The sequence below is a fragment of the Fopius arisanus genome, unplaced genomic scaffold (genome assembly GCF_000806365.1).
Source record: "Fopius arisanus strain USDA-PBARC FA_bdor unplaced genomic scaffold, ASM80636v1 scaffold00121, whole genome shotgun sequence".
NCBI lineage: Eukaryota > Metazoa > Arthropoda > Insecta > Hymenoptera > Braconidae > Fopius > Fopius arisanus.
In genome coordinates, this window is record NW_011887860.1 from 109220 (window position 1) to 129170 (window position 19951).

A 19951-nucleotide genomic window follows, 5' to 3' on the forward strand; every position below is an offset into this window, starting at 1 on the left:
CAAACAATAAATTAAAAACACAAATATATGACAGCGACCATAAGGCGCTAATGATAAATCTGAATTTAAAAGCTAACCACTTAAATATTAATAGAATATCAAACGATTCTCAAAAACTATTCAACTATAACAATACAAACTGGGAATCCTTTACTAATTATCTATATGATAATTACACCACAGAGATCCCAAATGACACTAATCTCACTAATACTCTTATTGATAATTACATCTCAGAAATCACCAATTTCATTTATGAAGCAATTGAAAAAATAGTCCCCATAATCCCAATCTCGGGAAATATAAAAAAATACTCCAATAAAAAAATACTTAAACTACATAAAGATAAATCTAAATTACTAACACTTTACAACTCAGCACTAAAAACAGATCCCTTTAAAAGATCGCAACACACCCTTAATATATACAACTCGCTTAAATCTTGCAAAAATAAATTAAACAACGAATTTAATAATGCAGTAAAAAATCATTGGATTAATATATACAAAAAAATCAATTTTAAAGACTCGAATAAATTTATGCCCTTAGTCAACAACATATTCAGACCCAAAAAAAATCAAATAATAAAAGAGCTAAAAATAAACACCAATCACGTTTCTCTTCTCAGGGAAGCCAACTGTTCCCTTAATACTCTCCCGATAGTAGATAACCACTTTATCATTAATAACGAAAAAGATTTAAATAACGTTATGGTTAACGTTAAATAACGTTAACCACCTAAATGATAACACCCCCCTTAAAAACTTAATTGATCAAAAAATAACAAAATTTTATAACGACCTCATAAGAGATTCAACTATTAATATAACAGTAACAACATTCTCACATACTAATAAAGCGTACGATCCCCACGATAACTCTAATATTGATAATTACTTCACTAATAAAACAACAGTCAAACTAATACTAAAATATCTGCCTAATAAAATCTCCAGTGGAACGGACAAGATCCCCCCGATAGTCCTCAGACATTTACCTGAAAAAATGATCACCGATCTAACTATAATCTTTAATAACGCACTTAATAACTATCACTTCCCAAACCAATGGAAAACGGCCATTGTCATCCCAATTTATAAAAAAGGCAAGCCATTAAACGAACCTGCCAGTTATCGTCCTATCAGCTTAACACCTGCACTTAGCAAGGTGTATGAAGCGATAATCAATAATTCCATTTCACGTTATGAAAAACTCAACAAAGTTATACCCAATAACCAATACGGTTTCCGCAACAATCACTCCACTTTGCATGCTGTCAATAAACTATTATCGGATATTTACGAAAACATATTGCAAAACAAAATGGTAGGCGTGGTACTATTAGATTTAGAAAAAGCCTTCGACTCTGTATGGTTAGACGGGCTCATATATATACTTCTTAAAAATCAATTCCCAATCCCCTAATCAACACGATATGGAATATGACCCACAAAAAGAAATTCCAGGTTACTAACCGCAACAAAACCCTCAGCAACACATTCAACATTGTTGAAGGCCTGCAACAAGGGACTATCAACTCTCCCTGTCTATTCTCAATCTTCACCTCCCACATGATTGACGCTTTCGAATTAAACTCCGGCAATAACTCGCATTCGCTGGCCTATGCAGATGATCGCATTATTTACGTATCGGGTTCCCGTGGAGATGAAATCGCAAATAGATTAAACATTCTAGTCAACAAAGTTAGTAATATGTACACGGTGTGGAACCTCAAAGTGAACCCTTCCAAAAGCGAGGCAATTCTCTTCAGAGATATGGTAAATAAGTACCCCCAAAAAAAAATCGATAGTCTCAAACAATTTGAAATCAAAATTCGCGACCCAATCACCAATAATATTTCAATTATTCCTAATAAAACGACAGTTAAATCCCGAGGTATTCACCTAGATCAACTGGTACGCTGTTCACAACATTTTCATGTTCAGCTCCAAAAAGCCAGATCTAGATATAAAAGTCTAAGCCACTTATTTCACAATAAGCATATAGGAAAAAGAGCAAGAATCATATGCTATTTGCTATTAATCAGACCACTGCTTATTTATTGCTCAGAAATTTTATGGAACTTTGGAGCACACTAAATGGAGAACCTCAGATCCTTTGAGAGAAGTTGTCTCCGATCTGCCCTATCACTTTTCCGTTCAGAACATACCGATTATTATCACTACGTCAGTAATAAAATATTATATAATCAAGCTGAAATCCCACGCATTGATAATTTCATCCTTAAACTATCTAGAAATTATTACAATAACTTAAAAAAAATAGATAATCCCACCATTAATTCCCTATCTGAGTTTCCTTGCAATGAAGCTGTGGGACGAGCGAGATGCGGAAACATTAAACCCCAATATTTCACACAATACGACAACTTAGGTCTATGCCAGGATGCAATGAACAGGCCCATCTTATTTCATTTGCAACGACATAAAAAAAATAAACGTATCCCGGTCGATAATTTTGAAAATCAGAAGTTCACTTATTCCAGGGACATCCCTGAAACTGATAAAAATGATTTTTATAGAATCAATAACGAGTATTGGTGGTATACACCTGACTCCAAGTATTTTACTGAAATCAAGAATAGAGTAAAAATATTCAAGGATTCACATTTAATAATAAACAACAATAGGCAAAAAAGAAAGAGTAAACACAGATTTCGCCCTGCTTGAAAATTACCGAATGAGTAATATTATTGATTAACATCGGTGCCACCTTGACGAAACTAGGGCATATACCCCTATTTCGCTGGAATTCATCCTCCACCATACATAATACTTAAGTGATAAGAATAGCAACACTGCACCTTCCCTCTTCCCAACCCTCTTCCCTTCATCACCCTTCCTTTCCCTTTCCCCCCACAACACCCTGGATAAATAAAGGGAAGCCCTTTTTTACACAAAAGTCCAAAATAAAAGTAAAAACTTTTATTCAACTCTCCTTTTTTTTGGGCATACCAGGTTTAATATATCAAAAATGTAAAAATTATTTTCATATATACAAATACTGTCTCGAAATACAAATAATATTAACATATTAAAATATCGTATTAACACGAGAGCCTTGCATGGCCAAAGTTAAAAAACCTATACAATCGTTTACATAATTTTTTTAAGACTAGTTTTTCGAATGACAACTGTAAATAGAGATGTGTTATATAAATAAAAACCATGTTCAAATAAAAAAAAACTAGCGGTTAGGGCGCAGGACTAGAGATTTTGGGGTTGTCGGTTCGATCCCCGGTTAGGGTAATATTTTAGGTTAACAAATTAGCGATTCCAGGTGGAAAATAAGTTAGGAGTGAGTAATTAGACAGTAATCATTTGCAGAAATGCTTAAATGAACATTACTTTTTATTTTCTTATCAATTTAAATAAATAAATATGAGTCATGGTTAAGGCCTGGCGACCAAGCTAGGCTCAAGTCTGGTGGCCAAGGAAGGCCCGCACGTTATCATCCCAAGGCTCAACCAGGCTTGGGTCAGCCTTGGATGCCAAGCTCGAGCCTTGTCTAGCCGGGGTTGGGCCGCCCATCACCCAAGCTTGGGCCAACTGTCAATTCCTACCTGGGCTGTGGACACCACTGAGGACACTTAGGTTCAGACGAATACTTCAGGACGTCTTTCGGAGCCCACCATTTTATTCTCAATGACCGCAGGCTATACGTGATGACAGTGCAATGTCTCAGAGACATGGCAATTGATATCGTTTAGTCCTCAGGAGCTTACTCCCGACAGGCTTAAGTCGTTAGGACATTATTTGCGGACATCGCAACGCCTGGCGGCCATAGAGAAAGATGCAAAAATGTCCGCCGGACATGCTTAGGACGCGATATAGGACAAAACCAATGTCTCAGCGGTCCATCAGGGATGATGTCCTACGCGTAGGCAAAAGCAGTACGGATATTCGGCGGAAACTTGGTGGTGGAAAAAGTGAAATTGACAATTTGACAATTTCTCTAATGGAAACATTTTTTTAATTATGACGTTTTTCGTGTTTTCTTTTTGCTTGAATATTGGATGTTTTTTATCGACTTTATAAAAAGAAAAATTCGTACGTTTCATAGTTTCCTTGAAAAGGATATATTGTTGGAAAACAATAATTAAATATTATCATCTTAGTAATAGACCTGACTTCACATGCATTTTCAACCTTACTGTTTCTATATTTCCCGCTCTCGATGCCAAACTCAAACTTCTCACAATAAAAAACATTATCAGTGTCCTTTAATCTTTGAAAATATTTAATCCATAATTTATTGAAGTGACCAATACAGATCGGTCTAGATTTTTTGGTCCTCTAAAATCGCACTGCCAATGTATTTTTCACGCATTCGGACTTGTTTTCTGGACAAAAAATAAAGGTAATATGGTATTTGAATTTTAACAATTAATGAAGAAATTGAAAGTGGGATGATCGTCAACTTGAGAGAAGGGAAATTGCGTCGTCTGACTTTCATTACTGCTAAAATTTTAGCTCATTTTTATAAATTACTCGAAGTTATTAAGGTAGTACTCCGGTATATCGAAGCAACGATGAAATTTTGATGAAAATTTACATGCAGATAGACTTTAATGCAAAATACACTCAGTTAAATTTTTCCCAGCCTGGATGAGTCAGAACAATAGTTATTAATTTTCTTATTGCAATAAATTATAACTCAGTCAAAGAAGTTTTTCATCGCTAAACATTTTACTGGAGCGTTATCTTATGATATAGGATACAAAAAATGGCAGGCGAAATCTGGAATAAAACTCTTTTTAAATTGCAAACTTGGGGTGATATTACCCAGAACAGTTAAAAATATTTTTAAAAATGCTGAGAAAAAATGGAATGCAATAATAGCGGCTTCCAAGGATTGACATCGAATGACGAAAAATTCTAAAAAATAGATTTTCACGTGCATAGTCAAAATAGAGAGATGATGAAAGAAGTAACCGTGACAGGGCCGAAGGAAATTAAACTACTCTATGAGTATATACTCTATGCCTAGACACATTGATCATCTAGCAATTCATAAAGCTTCCGTACTGATTGTGAGTGCTCTTCCAGCATGGGTGACGAAAAAAAAACAATTTCAGGAGTTTCCAATTTAAAAGAATACGAGTAACACATTGATGTAAACATACCCACCGCATGTTCGAAAGACTGAAAATTTTCAATCTTTGTTCGTTAAAAAATTCTTGATACTCTTCTAAAATCATGCGACGCTTTGGACTGTTCGAGAAATACATCGAAATTCCTCGAATTAAGTCCTCCGATTTGTTCGACAAATTACTACATGCTTTTGAAGCTACAATGGTAGATGAGTGGCAAATGCAATGTATTTGAATAAGATTTGGCACGTCTAATTTTAATATTTGCGAGAAGGAATTGCACATGCTGAAAATTCGTTTTTGTGGCAAACATTCTTTAAAACAATTATAAATGCTTCCCGCTGAGCAATCCCTTGCATCAAGATCGACCTAAAATTCTGTTTTGAACTATCCGGTTTCAAGTAAGACATATCTCCCGAGAACACATAAACTTTTCTTTTTTGAAATATCTGTCCGTTCATCAACTAAAATAGAAAATTTTGATTAAATTTTCGTTCTCGCCTTGGCCAAAATATTTTCGATAATGGTAGTAAAATAATCGAAATACTTTTTTAATAACCGTGATGAAATGATTCACGAAACAAATCGGAACATTGTGTTCCGCAACACAAGTAACTAAGAGTTCTTCGACGGTTTTTACAGCTTACGTCGGGCCTGATGGGCCACCTCGGGAATTGTCTTCAAGAATACTCCCATCAGAATTAGTTGTTTCAAGTGCCAACAGACTCCACTCAACCTCAGCTCTGGTCTGCCTGATTCAAACTTGACCATTCAGGCTTGGATGCAGGGGTTCGAAGTTTGAGGCTTAGCCAAGCCGAGAAGAAAATTAAAGTATTTGACGTTGAACACTGAACCAATAAAGGAATGAAATGATTAATTGTTGATGTGCAGGAAAGGGGTTGATTAATTATAAGAGGGGTTAAGCTCGGATTCGACTTGGTTTTCAAGCTTGGATCAAGGTTGGTCCTAGTTTGGTCCAGGCTCAGACCAGCGTGGTTTTATGTTGCTATCCAAACTTAAATCAAGCTCGACTTCTGAACTTGGACCGGCGCTATAAATGAATGAATGTTGATGCAATTCTGGGCTAAGCTCATACCAATGATTAATTGCAACCGTAGGCCTTCGATGTTTAGCTTCTTTTTGTATGTCACACTTCTTCGGAATTTTTTTCCATATTTTTAATATTTTTAATAACGATTATAAATTCATTTAAAACGCGTGGTCAATCTTAATGCGGTTTATACAATAATTTACAATAGATATAGGGTTGATGTACGTGTTTAGTTATGTTGCTTCAACGGGTTGAACAAGTAGTTGATTTTAATTGTTGAATTTAGTTAGTAAGTTACGATGTATATAGAGATCAGTGGGCATCACTGATTGAAGCCCCTATATACTGACCGAATCAGACAAAGTTAACAAATTGACCAATGTCAAAGTAGTAAAAGGCTTATGGGAATTCAGGGCACAATTCCGATTACTTTGGCGCCGCGATTTAACGGTTGTTTTCTGAATTATTTTGTCTCGCGAGTTCGAGAAAAATAATGAAAAAATTCCCTCTACACTGTATTTCGAGATATAGAGGGAAAAAGGGGCAAAATGGACCGCTTTTTTTTGAAAAATATGGTTTATATTTTATATATTACTGAATAAATCTAAATCTATAATATCATATTATATGAAAATTTTTCTAGCCTTTTTTCAACCTTTACACCATCTAGCGGATTTTTCACGAATTATATAAATTCGAATGAAATCTTGCCGCCATTGTTTTTCTTCATGCTCCTTTGTTTTTCAAAGCGTGTTAATCAGGCAGCGAAGCAAATTAGAGTTTTTTTTGTGATTTTCAAGTGAATTAAAAGTGTTAAAATGTCTAACACATCCTCTCATCCTCAGTTGCATCCAAAGTTTGCTCATTTTTCTATATTTACCTCATTTGGAGGGCTTGTTCAAACAAACAGACTTTACCTCCACGTGGTGCATTCTGGGTAACGCCAAAACAGTCTGAAGATAAAGCCAAAAACTAGCCAAGTTCCCCCCTCACATCTCTTTTTTTTTGTGCTAATAAACATGTAGATTTGAAGGCATAAAAAAAGCGGGGTCCAGGGGCAGAGCCCCTTGCGGGGTCCAGGGGCTCTCCAGGGCGAAGCCCCCCCAGTCAAGAATTAAAATTGGCTTTATCATTAAAGATAATAATTTGGGAAAAAATCACAGAAGTAATTAACTATGTAATTAAACAAAAACAACAACAAATAGTTCATTTTTAGCAAAAAAATAACAAAATTAGAACATGTGAACATTAATATTTATTGCTTCCTCTGTATAATTCTAGTTTATACAGCTGAAATGTATGAATAATAATATTTTCACAACTTGAATTTGAAATTAAAAATGAACATTTCTACTCAAAATTTTCCACATTTTTAAAATTATTTTGGTTATTGACAAGGCTGAATAGCCCTCTCCCCCCCTCCCGCCACTCTCCACCCCCAATCCCCAACGTCCCAACATTGTAGGATATAAGTTGGTATTATTTGAAATTTTTCCATTAAAAAATCGAAAACTACTATAAATAATAGAGATCGATTTTTTTTTATTATTTTTCCCGAATTCCTGAGACAAAATACTACGGGAAACCACCACCAGACTGTGGCGCCAAAGTAATCGGAATCGTGCCGAATTCAGCTTCACTGAATCCCTTTGCACATGATACTTTTTATTTTCAACTTTTACTGTACCCAATAATCACCGCTGACAATTACGTTTCAATTATTTACCGTCAGCGTGTAGATCTCTGAATTTAAACGAGGACGATGACTCTTGGGCCCTGTAATAAGTCCAAAATATAAATTTTATTATATATTTATTATTTATTTTATCTATAATTAATAATGAACATTTTTTTTTGCTTTATTATCCCACTGTATGAACTTGGAAAAAAAAAATAGTTTGAGATAAATTTTCAAATAAAAGGTATGTCTGCTAGGGATATTATAGTGATTTTCCTAGAGATATTTGAAAATATAAAATTGCCTAACCTGTTGAAGGCCTTACTCACGTTCATCCTTTTCCAGTTGTCCCGTCGTGCTGTAAACACGTGGCGAAAGTTGTAGTTTACAATTTTCAAGTGAATTACTGAGCTAAACAGGTCAGCATCATATAGAAACTATTTTTTAATATTTATTAATTTTATTTCGACATATTTTGAGAGCCCATTTGATGATACGTCACTTGACATTCCATTTAGGGACGCCTGGCATTCAAGAGAGACGTCGCTATGTTTTTTCGAATTATATCGGTATTGTTTACCTATGGTTGATCGTTTTATTGTTTTTTTAACATTTAATTTCTCTGCCTTACCAAAAATTTATCTGTTTGATATTCACAGCCGATTTGGACTCTCAAACCGAGGGATTATAAACATAACCTAAACAGCAGTATCATGAAATTTTGAACAATTTTCTTTCTTAAATTTTCGGGTAAAACAAGTAGAGAATGGAAATTCGTTTTTGTCTTCGATATTCTTTTTTTTTTCCTCGACCCATGACTGGTTAATCATTCACATTCCATGGGACAGTCATCTTTCAACCAAAGATGAATTTTCTGATGGCGATGAATAAAGTAGAATGCTTCATTTTATTTATGTCTTTTCATAGTTTTAAACTTATCCAAGTTTTGAAATAGTCGTATTATCGCTTTAATGAACCGATTCTTTTCATGCTGATTATTTGAGGAGGATGTTGAATAGAAATCTTTTCCAGTCTTTCCTGATTGTCGTCCAGAATTTGATAAATTGTTCTTGTGATATTGGTAATGGAGTTTTGTCTCTCCAAAAAAGGAGATGAAATAAGGGCACACTCTTGCTTAATTTCTTAAAAATTTGACTAGTTGCTAGAATAATTCACTCCATTCACATGTGTGGATAATTGATTAGTTTATTTGATTGTTGGTTGTAGAATGCCATTGGCGAAAGATTTTCTGCATCCTAGTCCAGCTGAGGAGAAGAGGAAGCACAAATTGAAGCGTCTGGTACAAAAGCCAAACAGTTATTTCATGGATGTCAAATGCCCCGGATGCTACGCGATTAAGACCATTTTTTCGCACGCTCAGAGGCCCGTAGAGTGCGATGGTTGCCGCACCATTCTCTGTACTCCAACAGGAGGCAAAGCTCGTCTCACCGAGGGATGCTCGTTCAGAAGGAAGGTTCAGTGCTAAATAAAATGTCAAAACACTTTTCACTAAGTCAATAAAAAAACTCAAAAATATAAAAAAATAGTGCATATTCATTGGAGAAATTTTTTAATTATATTTTTCATTATCTACAGTATGATCGTAAAAAGTTATGAAAATCTTTTTACTAGCTTGTCCGAATCTCCTTTCTTCATGATACTTGAAATCAATCAACTAGTTGAGAAATTATATTCATCACCATGTAGAAGAAGACATGATAGAGTTGGACACCAAGCTAAAATATGATAATTAATTATTCCAAGCTTTTATTCATAATCACCTGTCGGTGAACACTAGTAAAACGAAGTGCAAAAACTGCAATAAAAAATTATTGGTTTACTTTGTATTTTACCATCAACACGCCTTTACGGCTATCAAATTATAAACAAAATATGCCCCAAGATTTCATGTCTGTGTTTATCATATTTTTATTATGTATTTTATATATTCTTATAATTAATTTCATTGAAAAAATAGCAATTTTAAACAATCTATACTGAATCGTCAAGTATTGTCTAGTTTTTGCAGTATTTTTTGTAAAATTAAAGTCCCATCATTGAATTTCTGATATTCAAACACTTCTCGAAGTTCAAGAGAATTCCCTGAACGAATCAGGTGGAATGATTTATGATTCTCTCGGCCTAATTTCCAAATTTGATCGAAATACAAATGATAGCATGATTTCGTCAAGTTCTGTGGAGTAACTGAAGCCAGCAGATGAAATTCCCATTGAGATTTCGACATGTTGGAACAGGCGTTCATTGTATCGTGAAGGATTGCACATAATTTTGCAATGTGAGTATGCAGCATTTGTCCAGTTACTTTTGGATGTCTGATATAGGTATCCAGTTTATCGATTAAAAGCACTTCTGGACGAATATGATGAGAATGAAAACCAACAAGAACGCTAATTAAGGCTTCATAATCCTTCAGGTACCTTGAAAAAATTAAAATAGATATATTTCTGACAAGCGATGCATTTAGCAAATTCAAACATGGACATGTTTCAATGTTAAAAATACGGGTCCTCATACAAGCCAAACTTGATAATAAAAAAATATTCATTCATTATAATTGTTTTTTTTTTTATTTCATATTGAGAAACGACGGACGATTTTTTTTATATTCCTTGGACGTCGTTGAAAGCCCTCGAAATTATTAGCAAAGGGTCTAGCTGGGTAGGCATGGTAAATCTGCCTCGAGCGACTTTCAAGGTGCCAAATTTATGACCCAAAAAGATAATTCTGGCGAAAATTTCAGACTTTTATCTTGATTCCCGCATTTTTATAAATTAAAAAACGTATCCTCTCAGTTTTATTTTTTTTTCGCATTCTAAAAATCATCTTAAAAATCATCAAAAATTCCCAAAATTTAAAGCGGTAATATTTTTTCCTCGCTAAATTATATTTTGTATCACTTAATCTTTTTCTTCAAAATTAATTTTGACTAGATTTTTCAACTACCCTGAGGAAATTTGAGATGGTTGTAATCTCAATTCCCTTCAAATTAAGGGAAAAAAATGTCAATGTTCTGCCTATAACACTTTGAAAAAAATAAAAACTGAAAATTTTTATTCTCTCCCAACTGACCTATCAAACAACACACTTTTTAATTAATAAAAATCAGAGAATCAAGATAAACATCTGGAATCTTACACAAAATTATTTTTTTGGGTCATAAATATGTCAAAAAATATAACGTTTGTGTGTTTTGTCATTATTTATTGACTCGCGAAGTTTCAAAGTAGCGCAAACATTTTCTTACGTTTCTTCTATAATTTCGAAAAGAATCACGAAACTAGAGAAAACGCATTGAATTGATCGTACCATCACGAAATTACGTGAGCTATAAAATAATGCCAATCCCATCGATAACTTGTCAGCAAAATAAACAAAACGTAAATTTTTATTAAAAGGATGTCGAATACTTAAGAGTTATGCACGCCGACACGAATATCGAATTCAACAGCTGTAGTTCTTCAGAAATAAGGATATAATGTATAATAATGAGTTTATACTTACATAAATTGTACCATTTGAAATGATTCAACGACAAGGCTGTTTCTGTCATGATATTTCGCTGGTATCGACTCCAGAGGAGTTGGTGTAATGTAGAAAACATGTCGACCTTCTAGGGCCCAGTACATTGCTACCTATCAATAAAATTAAGATATCGAACCGAAGACCAGATGAACTTATGATAATTTTTCTCAAAAAATGATCCTGATGATATATCTTGCGAAAAATTTTCTTTGCCATAATCATTGAATAGTAAAAAAAAAATCCCATGAAAAACATCCGCCGGGTTATTCAAATAATACTTAATTCAATAATTTTGTGATAAACCTCAAGGCAAGAAGGATAAAAAAAAACTATACCACAGTTTTTCGAAAAATGTGGTTTTTCTACACTGTCTGTACTTCATATACATTAATACCAAAATTACTTGTTGCAATTACCTCGAAAGTAAACAACTCAGTGAGATCATGGGTTCCGGATAATAATGTAGATTTCGTCCTGTTTTTGCTAGAAAACATTTTGAAAATCTCCAAGAACTTTAATTCCACTTTTTCTCAATCGATTGATGATTTCGAGACTGCATTGATAATAGGTGGTTTGAGGTCTAATTAAAGAGGATCTTCTTTTTCCTTTCCTATCCCTATTACCTCTATTATTTCGTCATTAGTCAATGAAGAACTTGCGATAATCTCAAAGCGATGTCGAATCGAACTCGAATGAGAATCGATTTTTTACAATTATGGGAATATAGAAACTCGCTAATTCCGCAACACGATCATGAGGTATGTTAGCAGCTAGTAGAGCTCAGAGGGGAGATGGGAGAGATGAGCAGCGCTTATGGTAAAGGTTCAACAGCGAATGTCGTAGCGGCGGCTACGGAACTAAATGAGAGACCATTAAATCTGATGTCCGATATGCTGCTTAATCTAGTACTGGGAGTTGGCTGCTGATCTCCAGGATCACGATTAATTATTGGATGATCAATAATTGAAAGGATGTAAAAAAATTAAGAAAATATGAGAGGATGGAGATATGTAAGATGTTGCGATAGAAATCCTCTCGTCGGACCGGATGAGCTTACTAGAGTGTTTTTCTCTTTTGCAATCCTTCATTTTATCTTTGCTCCGTGCGTCAATATTTAGAATCTTGTTAAGTCCAGTAATATATGGTCTCATATGGAACCGTAATTAAAAATTCCTCACAATGATACAATTTCCATTGTTTAGTGGTTTATTCATCACATAAAATACGAAAATGACTATTTCAAACGTATTATCCTCCCTCCTCTCTGTCTTATGACGGCAGTATTGATGTCCGATATTGACTGTAAATTATGGATTTTTCATGAATTTTCTGCAAAATTTTGGAATATTATGGACTAAAAAAAGAAAGTTCAGATCAACTGCATAACGTTTGACAAAAAAGAGGATCAATTTCACTTTTCAGTACTCTTTTTTAATCCATTTGATATAAATTACAATAGCACTTATGCACAACTCTCATACATTCATAACAAATTAATATTCACTGAGAATGGAAGATTTCCCCCTTCATGTTTTCTGAAGTCGGTACCTTCTAGAAATGGACTCTCACCAAGTCAATTTGAGCATTCGAAGTGAAAAAATACTCAATTCAATAATTGAAAATAAATTGAACAATGTAGAATTTCAACTCATTATTTCAATTTTCAATTTTGTTAATTGAACTGGAGATGGACTGGAAAATAAGTAGGACTCGGCTACATTTGATATAGTAAATGCTGCTGGAAATAATTTTGATGTTTCGAAGAGCTCATCAGCGAAACTATTGATGATTTATTTCGCGGACAAGTGAATTCACGCTAGACAATGTCAAGGAGAATCTTAGTTTTTTTCGCCCACAAAGCAGAACTTTGAAATTTGCTTTTTGATCATCTTACTTGTAACTAAAATTAAGTATCCGTCAAGTATGAAATATCTCAATTATGAATTATTTTGACAAATGAGAATCTGGTTAATAGTCGTACTCATCTCCAAAATAATTGAACTTGGACAATATTATTACTGCCGATCCTATCAGTCCCGATTCTTCTAATTTCTTAGAGCTCATCATGTTCGTCGTCTTTACTAAATTCTCCTTCAGCATCGACCTCCTCTTCCGTTCCAGTTTCTTCTGGTTCTCCACTGAAAGTCTCATCATCCTCTCCTTCCTCAGGCTCTTCATCCAACGGAATCCCTAAAGTCTTCCTCATCAACGCCTCCACACTGTCTCCAAAGCTAGCAGTCTCTTTCAACATGTATCCACTTCTGAGGGTTGCAGTATTGAACATCATTAGTGCAATTTCCTTTGCAGTTGCATCATCTGCATCAGACTCGACTCGTTTCAACAACTCCTTAATAAGTGGATGTCTAGGATTAATTTCCAAAGTCTTCTTCTGATTCAAGTAGTAGGATTTTTGAGGATCATCAGCCTTCTGATGTGCATTAGAGATTGCCAGCCTTTCCATATTTCCTGTCCAGCCGAACATACTAGCTACCAGCGCACATGGAGATGTAGTTAATCTTTCAGAAATGAGCACCTTACTGATGTGTTCACTCAAAATATTATTCAGCCACTTAATGAGTGGCTCAAACGATGATTTCAATCTCTCCATTTTCTCTTTGCCCTTGTCCGTATCATCAAGGGTGAATCCTTCCTTTGCAATATTCTGGAATTTTTTTCCTTCGAATAAAGTAATGGCTGAAATAGCGTATTCATCAACAGCTTCAGTAAGATAGAGAACTTCATATTTCTTCTCGTTTAATCTCTCAACAAACGGGGACTTTTTCACTTCATCCTCGGAGCTGCCAGCAATGTAGAAGATCATTTTCTGATTTGGCTTCATTCTAGCGACGTACTCATTTAGATTTGTGAGATTGTTCGTTGAGGATTTAAATTGGAGGAGCTTCGAGAGTCTTGCTCGATTTTGGGCATCTTCAATCACTCCCAATTTGACGTTGGTGCTGTACTCTTTCCAGAACGCATCGTATTCTTCTTTAGATAGTTTTTTCATCATATCTAGAACCTTTCGAATAAGTTTTTTCTTGATCACCTTGATTAGTTTGTGCTGTTGGAGATTTTCTCTGGAGACGTTAAGCGGGAGATCGTCCGAGTCGACGATTCCGCGAATAAAAGAAAGGTAGTTTGGCATCATGTCATTGATTTTGTCGGTGATGAAGACTCTGCGAACGAAAAGCTTGATGTTGTCCACCTTGGTTCCGTATTTGTTAAAGCTGTCACTTGGTTGTACTTTCGGCATGAAGAGAAGAGCCTTGAAGGATACTTCTCCTTCAGCTATGAAGTGGACCTTCGCCAAAGGGTCTTGCGTATCTGTAGTAAGGGTTTTATAGAATTGGAAGTAATCGTCATCGGGAACCTCGGAAGATTTCAGAGTCCAGATAGGTTTTGAGTTATTCAGGAGTTCCCAATCCCAATCAGTTTTCGAGATCATTTTCTTCTTCTTTTCGGTGCTCTCGGGCGCCTCTTCCACCTGAATTGATCAAAAAAGTTATTATTATTGGATAGAATTGTTTGTATAGCAATGAATAGTGGTTTGAAGAAATTTCAAGATGAGCAAAGAGGATTCCTCTACGTAACTTTTTCAATGCACGCTAATTTTTTGTTTTTTGAACATAAAACTTTCATAGTCTCGAGTAATTTGAGAAATATGATATTTTATACAAGTGTTGGCTGAGGTTTCTGCCGAGTATGAGAGAGCTAAGCCCGATTAAATAGTGTATTATAATGCAAATGACAAAAGATACAATTTAACGAGTGTAAGGGTTGCCAGGCGAGTCAAAGGTAAGGGATGTCATCAGACTCAACCGAAAATATATATATTTTTTCATATGCATCGTACAAAATTTCATAATACTGGTAAAACGATTAGTTCCTGAGAAAATTTTCGTTAAAAAATAAATATTTACAAACCTCAACGTCTTCATCTTCTGTTTTATCCTTAGTCTCTTCAAGTTGCTCGGTTTTCTCTTCAGATTGCTCAGCTTCTACATCCTCAACCTGAATGGTCTTGCTGCTCCAGAGATGGATTGGAAAATTAATAAACTGTGAGTATTTTTGAATTAAATTCTTGACAGTGTCCTGCTCAAGAAAATCAATGGCTTCATCTTTCAAATACAAGGATATCATAGTTCCTCGTTTCAATGTATCTCCTCTTGGATCTTCAACAATACTATAACGACTGCTATCAGACTCCCAAATGTATTGTTTATCGTCATTGTGCTTCGTTGTGACAACAATTTTGTTAGCAACTAAGAATCCCGAGTAAAACCCTACGCCAAACTGCCCAATCATGTCGTTCATTTCCTGAGCATTTTTCGTGTCTTGCATTTTTCCTAAAAATTCAGCTGTTCCCGACTTGGCGATTGTTCCCAAGTTATTAATGAGATCTGTCTTCGTCATTCCGATACCAGAATCTATAATATGGAGAATTTTGTTTTCAGCATCTGCCTTGATTCGAATCGAAAGCTCTGGATTAGTGTCTAAAACATTTTTGTCGGTCAGGGAAAGAAGACGAATTTTGTCAAGAGCGTCCGATGCATTGGAGATCAACTCTCTGAGGAAGATTTCCTTGTTGCGGTAAAGGGAGTTGATAATCAACTTCATCATTCTGTTCACTTCGGTCTGGAAAGTAAACTTCTCGGCTCGATTGCGGAGTTCTTGTATTTGGGAAGGGTTTAGCCCATCAATGTTAATAGCTTCGCTCTCGCGTTGTACAACTTCGTCATCGGTACGGGAAGCCTCGCGGGACGAGCCCAGATTCTGTTCAACACTGGGCACATCATCCGCTTCATCTATTTCGAGTTGGGCTCGAGCTACTCCTGAAATTTAATTGTCAAAACATGAAAATTATTTTTCAGTCAGTCTAAAGTATTTGAATTACTTCGAGAAAAGCATAAGACATAAGGGAGAGCTTATTCATGAGGAATTACACTCTTCTAATATTAAATCAGTTAATTGTGCAAAGCTTTCTAACTCTCTTTGGTTAGCCACCACAAAAGCTGCAAGTCTGAATGAAATTCGCCAATAAAAGAATACATTTTCATGCACGTAAATTAACAAGGGAATTAGCCCGCCACCAGAGAAAAATCAGAAATGAGAAAAATCAGGATGTTTTCGAGATACTATTTTCGATATGAAATATTATTCTCCATAAATTTTAGATTGTTGGAATATACTCAACAATAACTAGCATAAAAACTACTTGTCGAAACTTTTTTATCACACATAGAAAAAGCTTTTATTATTGAATGTGAATATTATTAACCTATACAAATAATTAAACTAACCCCAAAATGTAAAAATTAGAGAATTAACAATTCTACTACATTCTTAAATTGTAACGAAAGTTGAAATATGATCATTTTACTCCGTGCAACATATAATAATAATAAATAATAATGATCAAATTATTTAGCACATCTCGAGTACTTTCAGGAGATGAAAAAAAAAACTTTTTAATTAATATGAAATTTTCTTACCAGACAAGAGTATACACACAAATGTCAAATATATTAAATAATTCATGGTAATTGAATAATGATTGACTGATTGATGAGCACTTTCTTCATCACTCCTCAACTCTAACGATGCTCTGTGTTCTCCAGCAACTGACTGGCACTGAGGAAGCTACGAGTGTTTTCGGCCACTACGTGTCGGAGAGTAAAGCGTAAAGCAACAGAGCAATTGTGTAGATAGTGTAGATTGACTGAAGGCCAATAAGATTTTACCACGACATCTTCGTGGACCAATGAAAATGAGCTCAGTGGACTTATACTGAAAAATGGCGCAATTCTATTGGCCCATGCAGTATTCTAGTAGTATAATATATTCAGAGCATATTCTAGTATTTTAATAGAAAATAAATATGAAATTTCCATGTTATCGTGGCTTAGAATAAGCAACAAAATTTTGTTCAGTTCATTTTGCGCTCAGTTATATAATAATAAATTGTATTATCTGTACTGCAGTAGATCTACTTGATGAACAAACGCTGTATTTACGCGAAAACATCAATGAAATAATTGGAAAAGCTCCTAAATAAAATATCATAATTTACAAAATAATGAGTTAATTATTTTTGCAAGTAGTTGGATGCATAAAATCGGCCAATGAAAACCCCATGAGTAGATTCATACTCACAAATGGCACAATTCCATTGGCTGGTACGGCATTCTAATATATTGAGACTCAATTTTTCTTTTTCATTATTAAAAAATACAGTACTTACATTTTATTGTTAGCTTAAGCTCAACAACAAAGCTGGTCACCTTCCCATTAGGTACATACTCAATTAGACGTCAATATACTTAATGTGCAAATAATTCGAAAATGATTTTAAAAAATTCACAAATCTTATAACTTACAAAAAAAAAATTTAGTAATTATTTCTGAAAATCAATAGGTTGTTGTATGATTGGCAAAGATTGAAATAAATCGAGGAAAATTGTAATTTAGAATTTGGGTTAAGATTTGGGAGAAGAAAAGTATAACATTAGATGCAGTTTGTTAATAACAAAAAAAATTAAATTATTACCTTCAGGTAATAAGGAACTGCGTATAGCTATTATTGCTAACAAATTAGCAACAAGCTTCCGAATAGATTTTTGTTTCTCAGATTTTATTGTTTCCACTTTTTTTCCTCATTATAATATTTATTCGAATACATGGAAATGTATCTAAATAGTCTTTATATTCAGTTAAATTTTTATCAACTCATCATGTGATAAACCACTCAATTGGAAAACCGAATTATACTGCAATCGGGTGGAGTTGGTTCGTTATGAAATTGTTTCATTCATACTATCACTGACAGCTCCATCAATTGCACAAAACATGTCGAAGAGTAATGAATTTTTGATAGTATTACTAATCCTCCCTCTTAGTCCACCCCCAATAGGAGCGACAACTGATGGAAGGAAAATAGAGAGAGGCTAGTCTTATCGGATATCTCGATGAAACTTCGACAAACCATTATTTGAACTACTACCGTGGAGGGATGCGTTATGGAACAGGAATGAGTTCGCTAATGAGTTAATGGCCAACGCTTAAAATGTTAATGCATTGAATAAAAATCCACTCCAAAAAGCATCAATGGATTCGTAAATTAATAAAGGATCAGTTTTCTGCGTAACTTTTTACTGAATACATTCAGTAGGAGAGTAATTAGCATAATAGTTGAACAGTCCATTAATTCATCGCTGTCCTGAAACCTATCCCTTGATGATTTATATAATAAAAATAAACCACTAATCATCTATCTCCCCGGTATATTATCGACTATCTACTTTTTGTCACTTAAAAAATGGGTGATGATCTTCCTTAAATTGAAAATGACAATGATTGACATTAGATGAAAATTACCGTACTATGAATAACTCGGCGCGTGTAGCGTTGGGTGATCATGCGCATGCGCACTCGTTTGTCAGAATAGTCAGAGATTATAGCGCGATTATTGCCCATATTATTCGTATTCGTATTATATACGTATTCCGTAATTAATATCCCATAAACAATGAGTCATAGACTAATGATATTGGACTATATATTAGTATATTACGCACGCGTTTCATACAAAATTTTATGTCATTGCGCCCGGAATCCGCGATTTCACCGAGCGAAGCGAGGTTAGAATCGCGTGATTACAGGCACCGATGGCATAAAATCTATTATCGATTTTGAATTGATTGACAAGGTTTATTGTGGCCTTCAATTGAAAAATAACAAATGGGATGCTAACTTTTTCTTTAAAATGTTTTTGATTAATAAAAAAATTGTTGCCTACCAAAGTGAATTAACCAAGTAACAATACTCTACAATGCATCTTTAAATGACCTACATTAAGAAATTAATGAACTTTCAATTATGTTGTGGGAAACACCCTGGCCCCCTCTAGAGTGTCTTTAAAACAGCAGTATCCAATTAGCCGACAAAAAATATTTTTTAAGTAAATTACCATTCAGAATTGTTTGTAATTCGCTAGCCGGTCATTGTACATTGGTTTTCAACGTTTGAGAGTTAATGGTTTTTGCTCCGGAAACGGGAGCATTGTAATCCTGCAGAAATAAGTTTTTGTTTTTTTGTGTTGGATTAATCCATTATGGTCCAAAAAGTTCGAAAATGCAATTTTTAAACCCTGTCCGTACGTATGTATGTATGTGTGTATGTATGTGACAAACGTTTTTTTCAATTAAAAAAAAATTTTTTGAATTGCGCGCGACTTGATGCCTGCAATCAAGTAACTTTTTTTTTTAATGTAGTCACTATCGAGCTCTATCCATCGACATTAATTCGAATTCTTTTCGATTAGTATAATTTTTTTTTTCAATTTTTCAATTTTTTTTTGAAATTTCGGATTTTGACGATGATTGAAAAAAAATTGATTTGAATCAAATCCTGGATGGCTTGAAAAATTCACTCAAGTGTCTTTTGAACCGAGTTCGAAGATGAAAGTGATAGCGACAATAGTTGTTTATTTTTTTTTTTTTAATATTGAAATCTCTTTCATATCTCGGAATTTTATGCTCAAAAGGATTTCATGTAAAGTTTTGAACAT

The 19951-nt window shown here is 34.5% G+C and overlaps 2 protein-coding genes across 3 annotated transcripts; both read right to left on the reverse strand.

The window, feature by feature from the left end:
* Positions 1-9395: 9395 nt before the first annotated feature.
* Positions 9396-12186, reverse strand: LOC105271716 (uncharacterized). Of its 2 annotated transcripts, none has more exons than XM_011313434.1 (3): positions 11802-12186; positions 11365-11495; positions 9396-10280 (listed from the first exon to the last, which is right to left on the reverse strand). In XM_011313434.1, the coding sequence occupies exons 1-3, from the start codon at positions 11877-11879 to the stop codon at positions 9848-9850; spliced, it is 642 nt and encodes a 213-aa protein (XP_011311736.1). In that variant the 5' UTR covers positions 11880-12186; the 3' UTR covers positions 9396-9847. The 2 variants fall into 2 exon arrangements, with proteins under 2 accessions (XP_011311736.1, XP_011311738.1); XM_011313436.1 differs by having other exon boundaries at positions 11365-11491; positions 11802-11893.
* A 608-nt stretch (positions 12187-12794) lies between these two features.
* Positions 12795-17072, reverse strand: Gp93 (heat shock protein 90 Gp93). Its single transcript, XM_011313437.1, has 3 exons — positions 16878-17072; positions 15310-16217; positions 12795-14869 (listed from the first exon to the last, which is right to left on the reverse strand). The coding sequence occupies exons 1-3, from the start codon at positions 16921-16923 to the stop codon at positions 13439-13441; spliced, it is 2385 nt and encodes a 794-aa protein (XP_011311739.1). The 5' UTR covers positions 16924-17072; the 3' UTR covers positions 12795-13438.
* Positions 17073-19951: the final 2879 nt, after the last annotated feature.

Coding starts and splice junctions, on each gene's coding strand:
- LOC105271716 (XM_011313434.1), bottom strand. CDS start 11,879: ATGTTTTCTAGCAAAAACAGGACGAAATCTACATTATTATCCGGAACC. Junction 11,496..11,801: donor CTGAGTTGTTTACTTTCGAG/GTAATTGCAACA, acceptor TTTTATTGATAG/GTAGCAATGTACTGGGCCCT. Junction 10,281..11,364: donor TTTCAAATGGTACAATTTAT/GTAAGTATAAAC, acceptor AATTTTTTCAAG/GTACCTGAAGGATTATGAAG.
- Gp93 (XM_011313437.1), bottom strand. CDS start 16,923: ATGAATTATTTAATATATTTGACATTTGTGTGTATACTCTTGTCTG. Junction 16,218..16,877: donor TGTGTGTATACTCTTGTCTG/GTAAGAAAATTT, acceptor ATTAAATTTCAG/GAGTAGCTCGAGCCCAACTC. Junction 14,870..15,309: donor CAGAAGATGAAGACGTTGAG/GTTTGTAAATAT, acceptor TGATCAATTCAG/GTGGAAGAGGCGCCCGAGAG.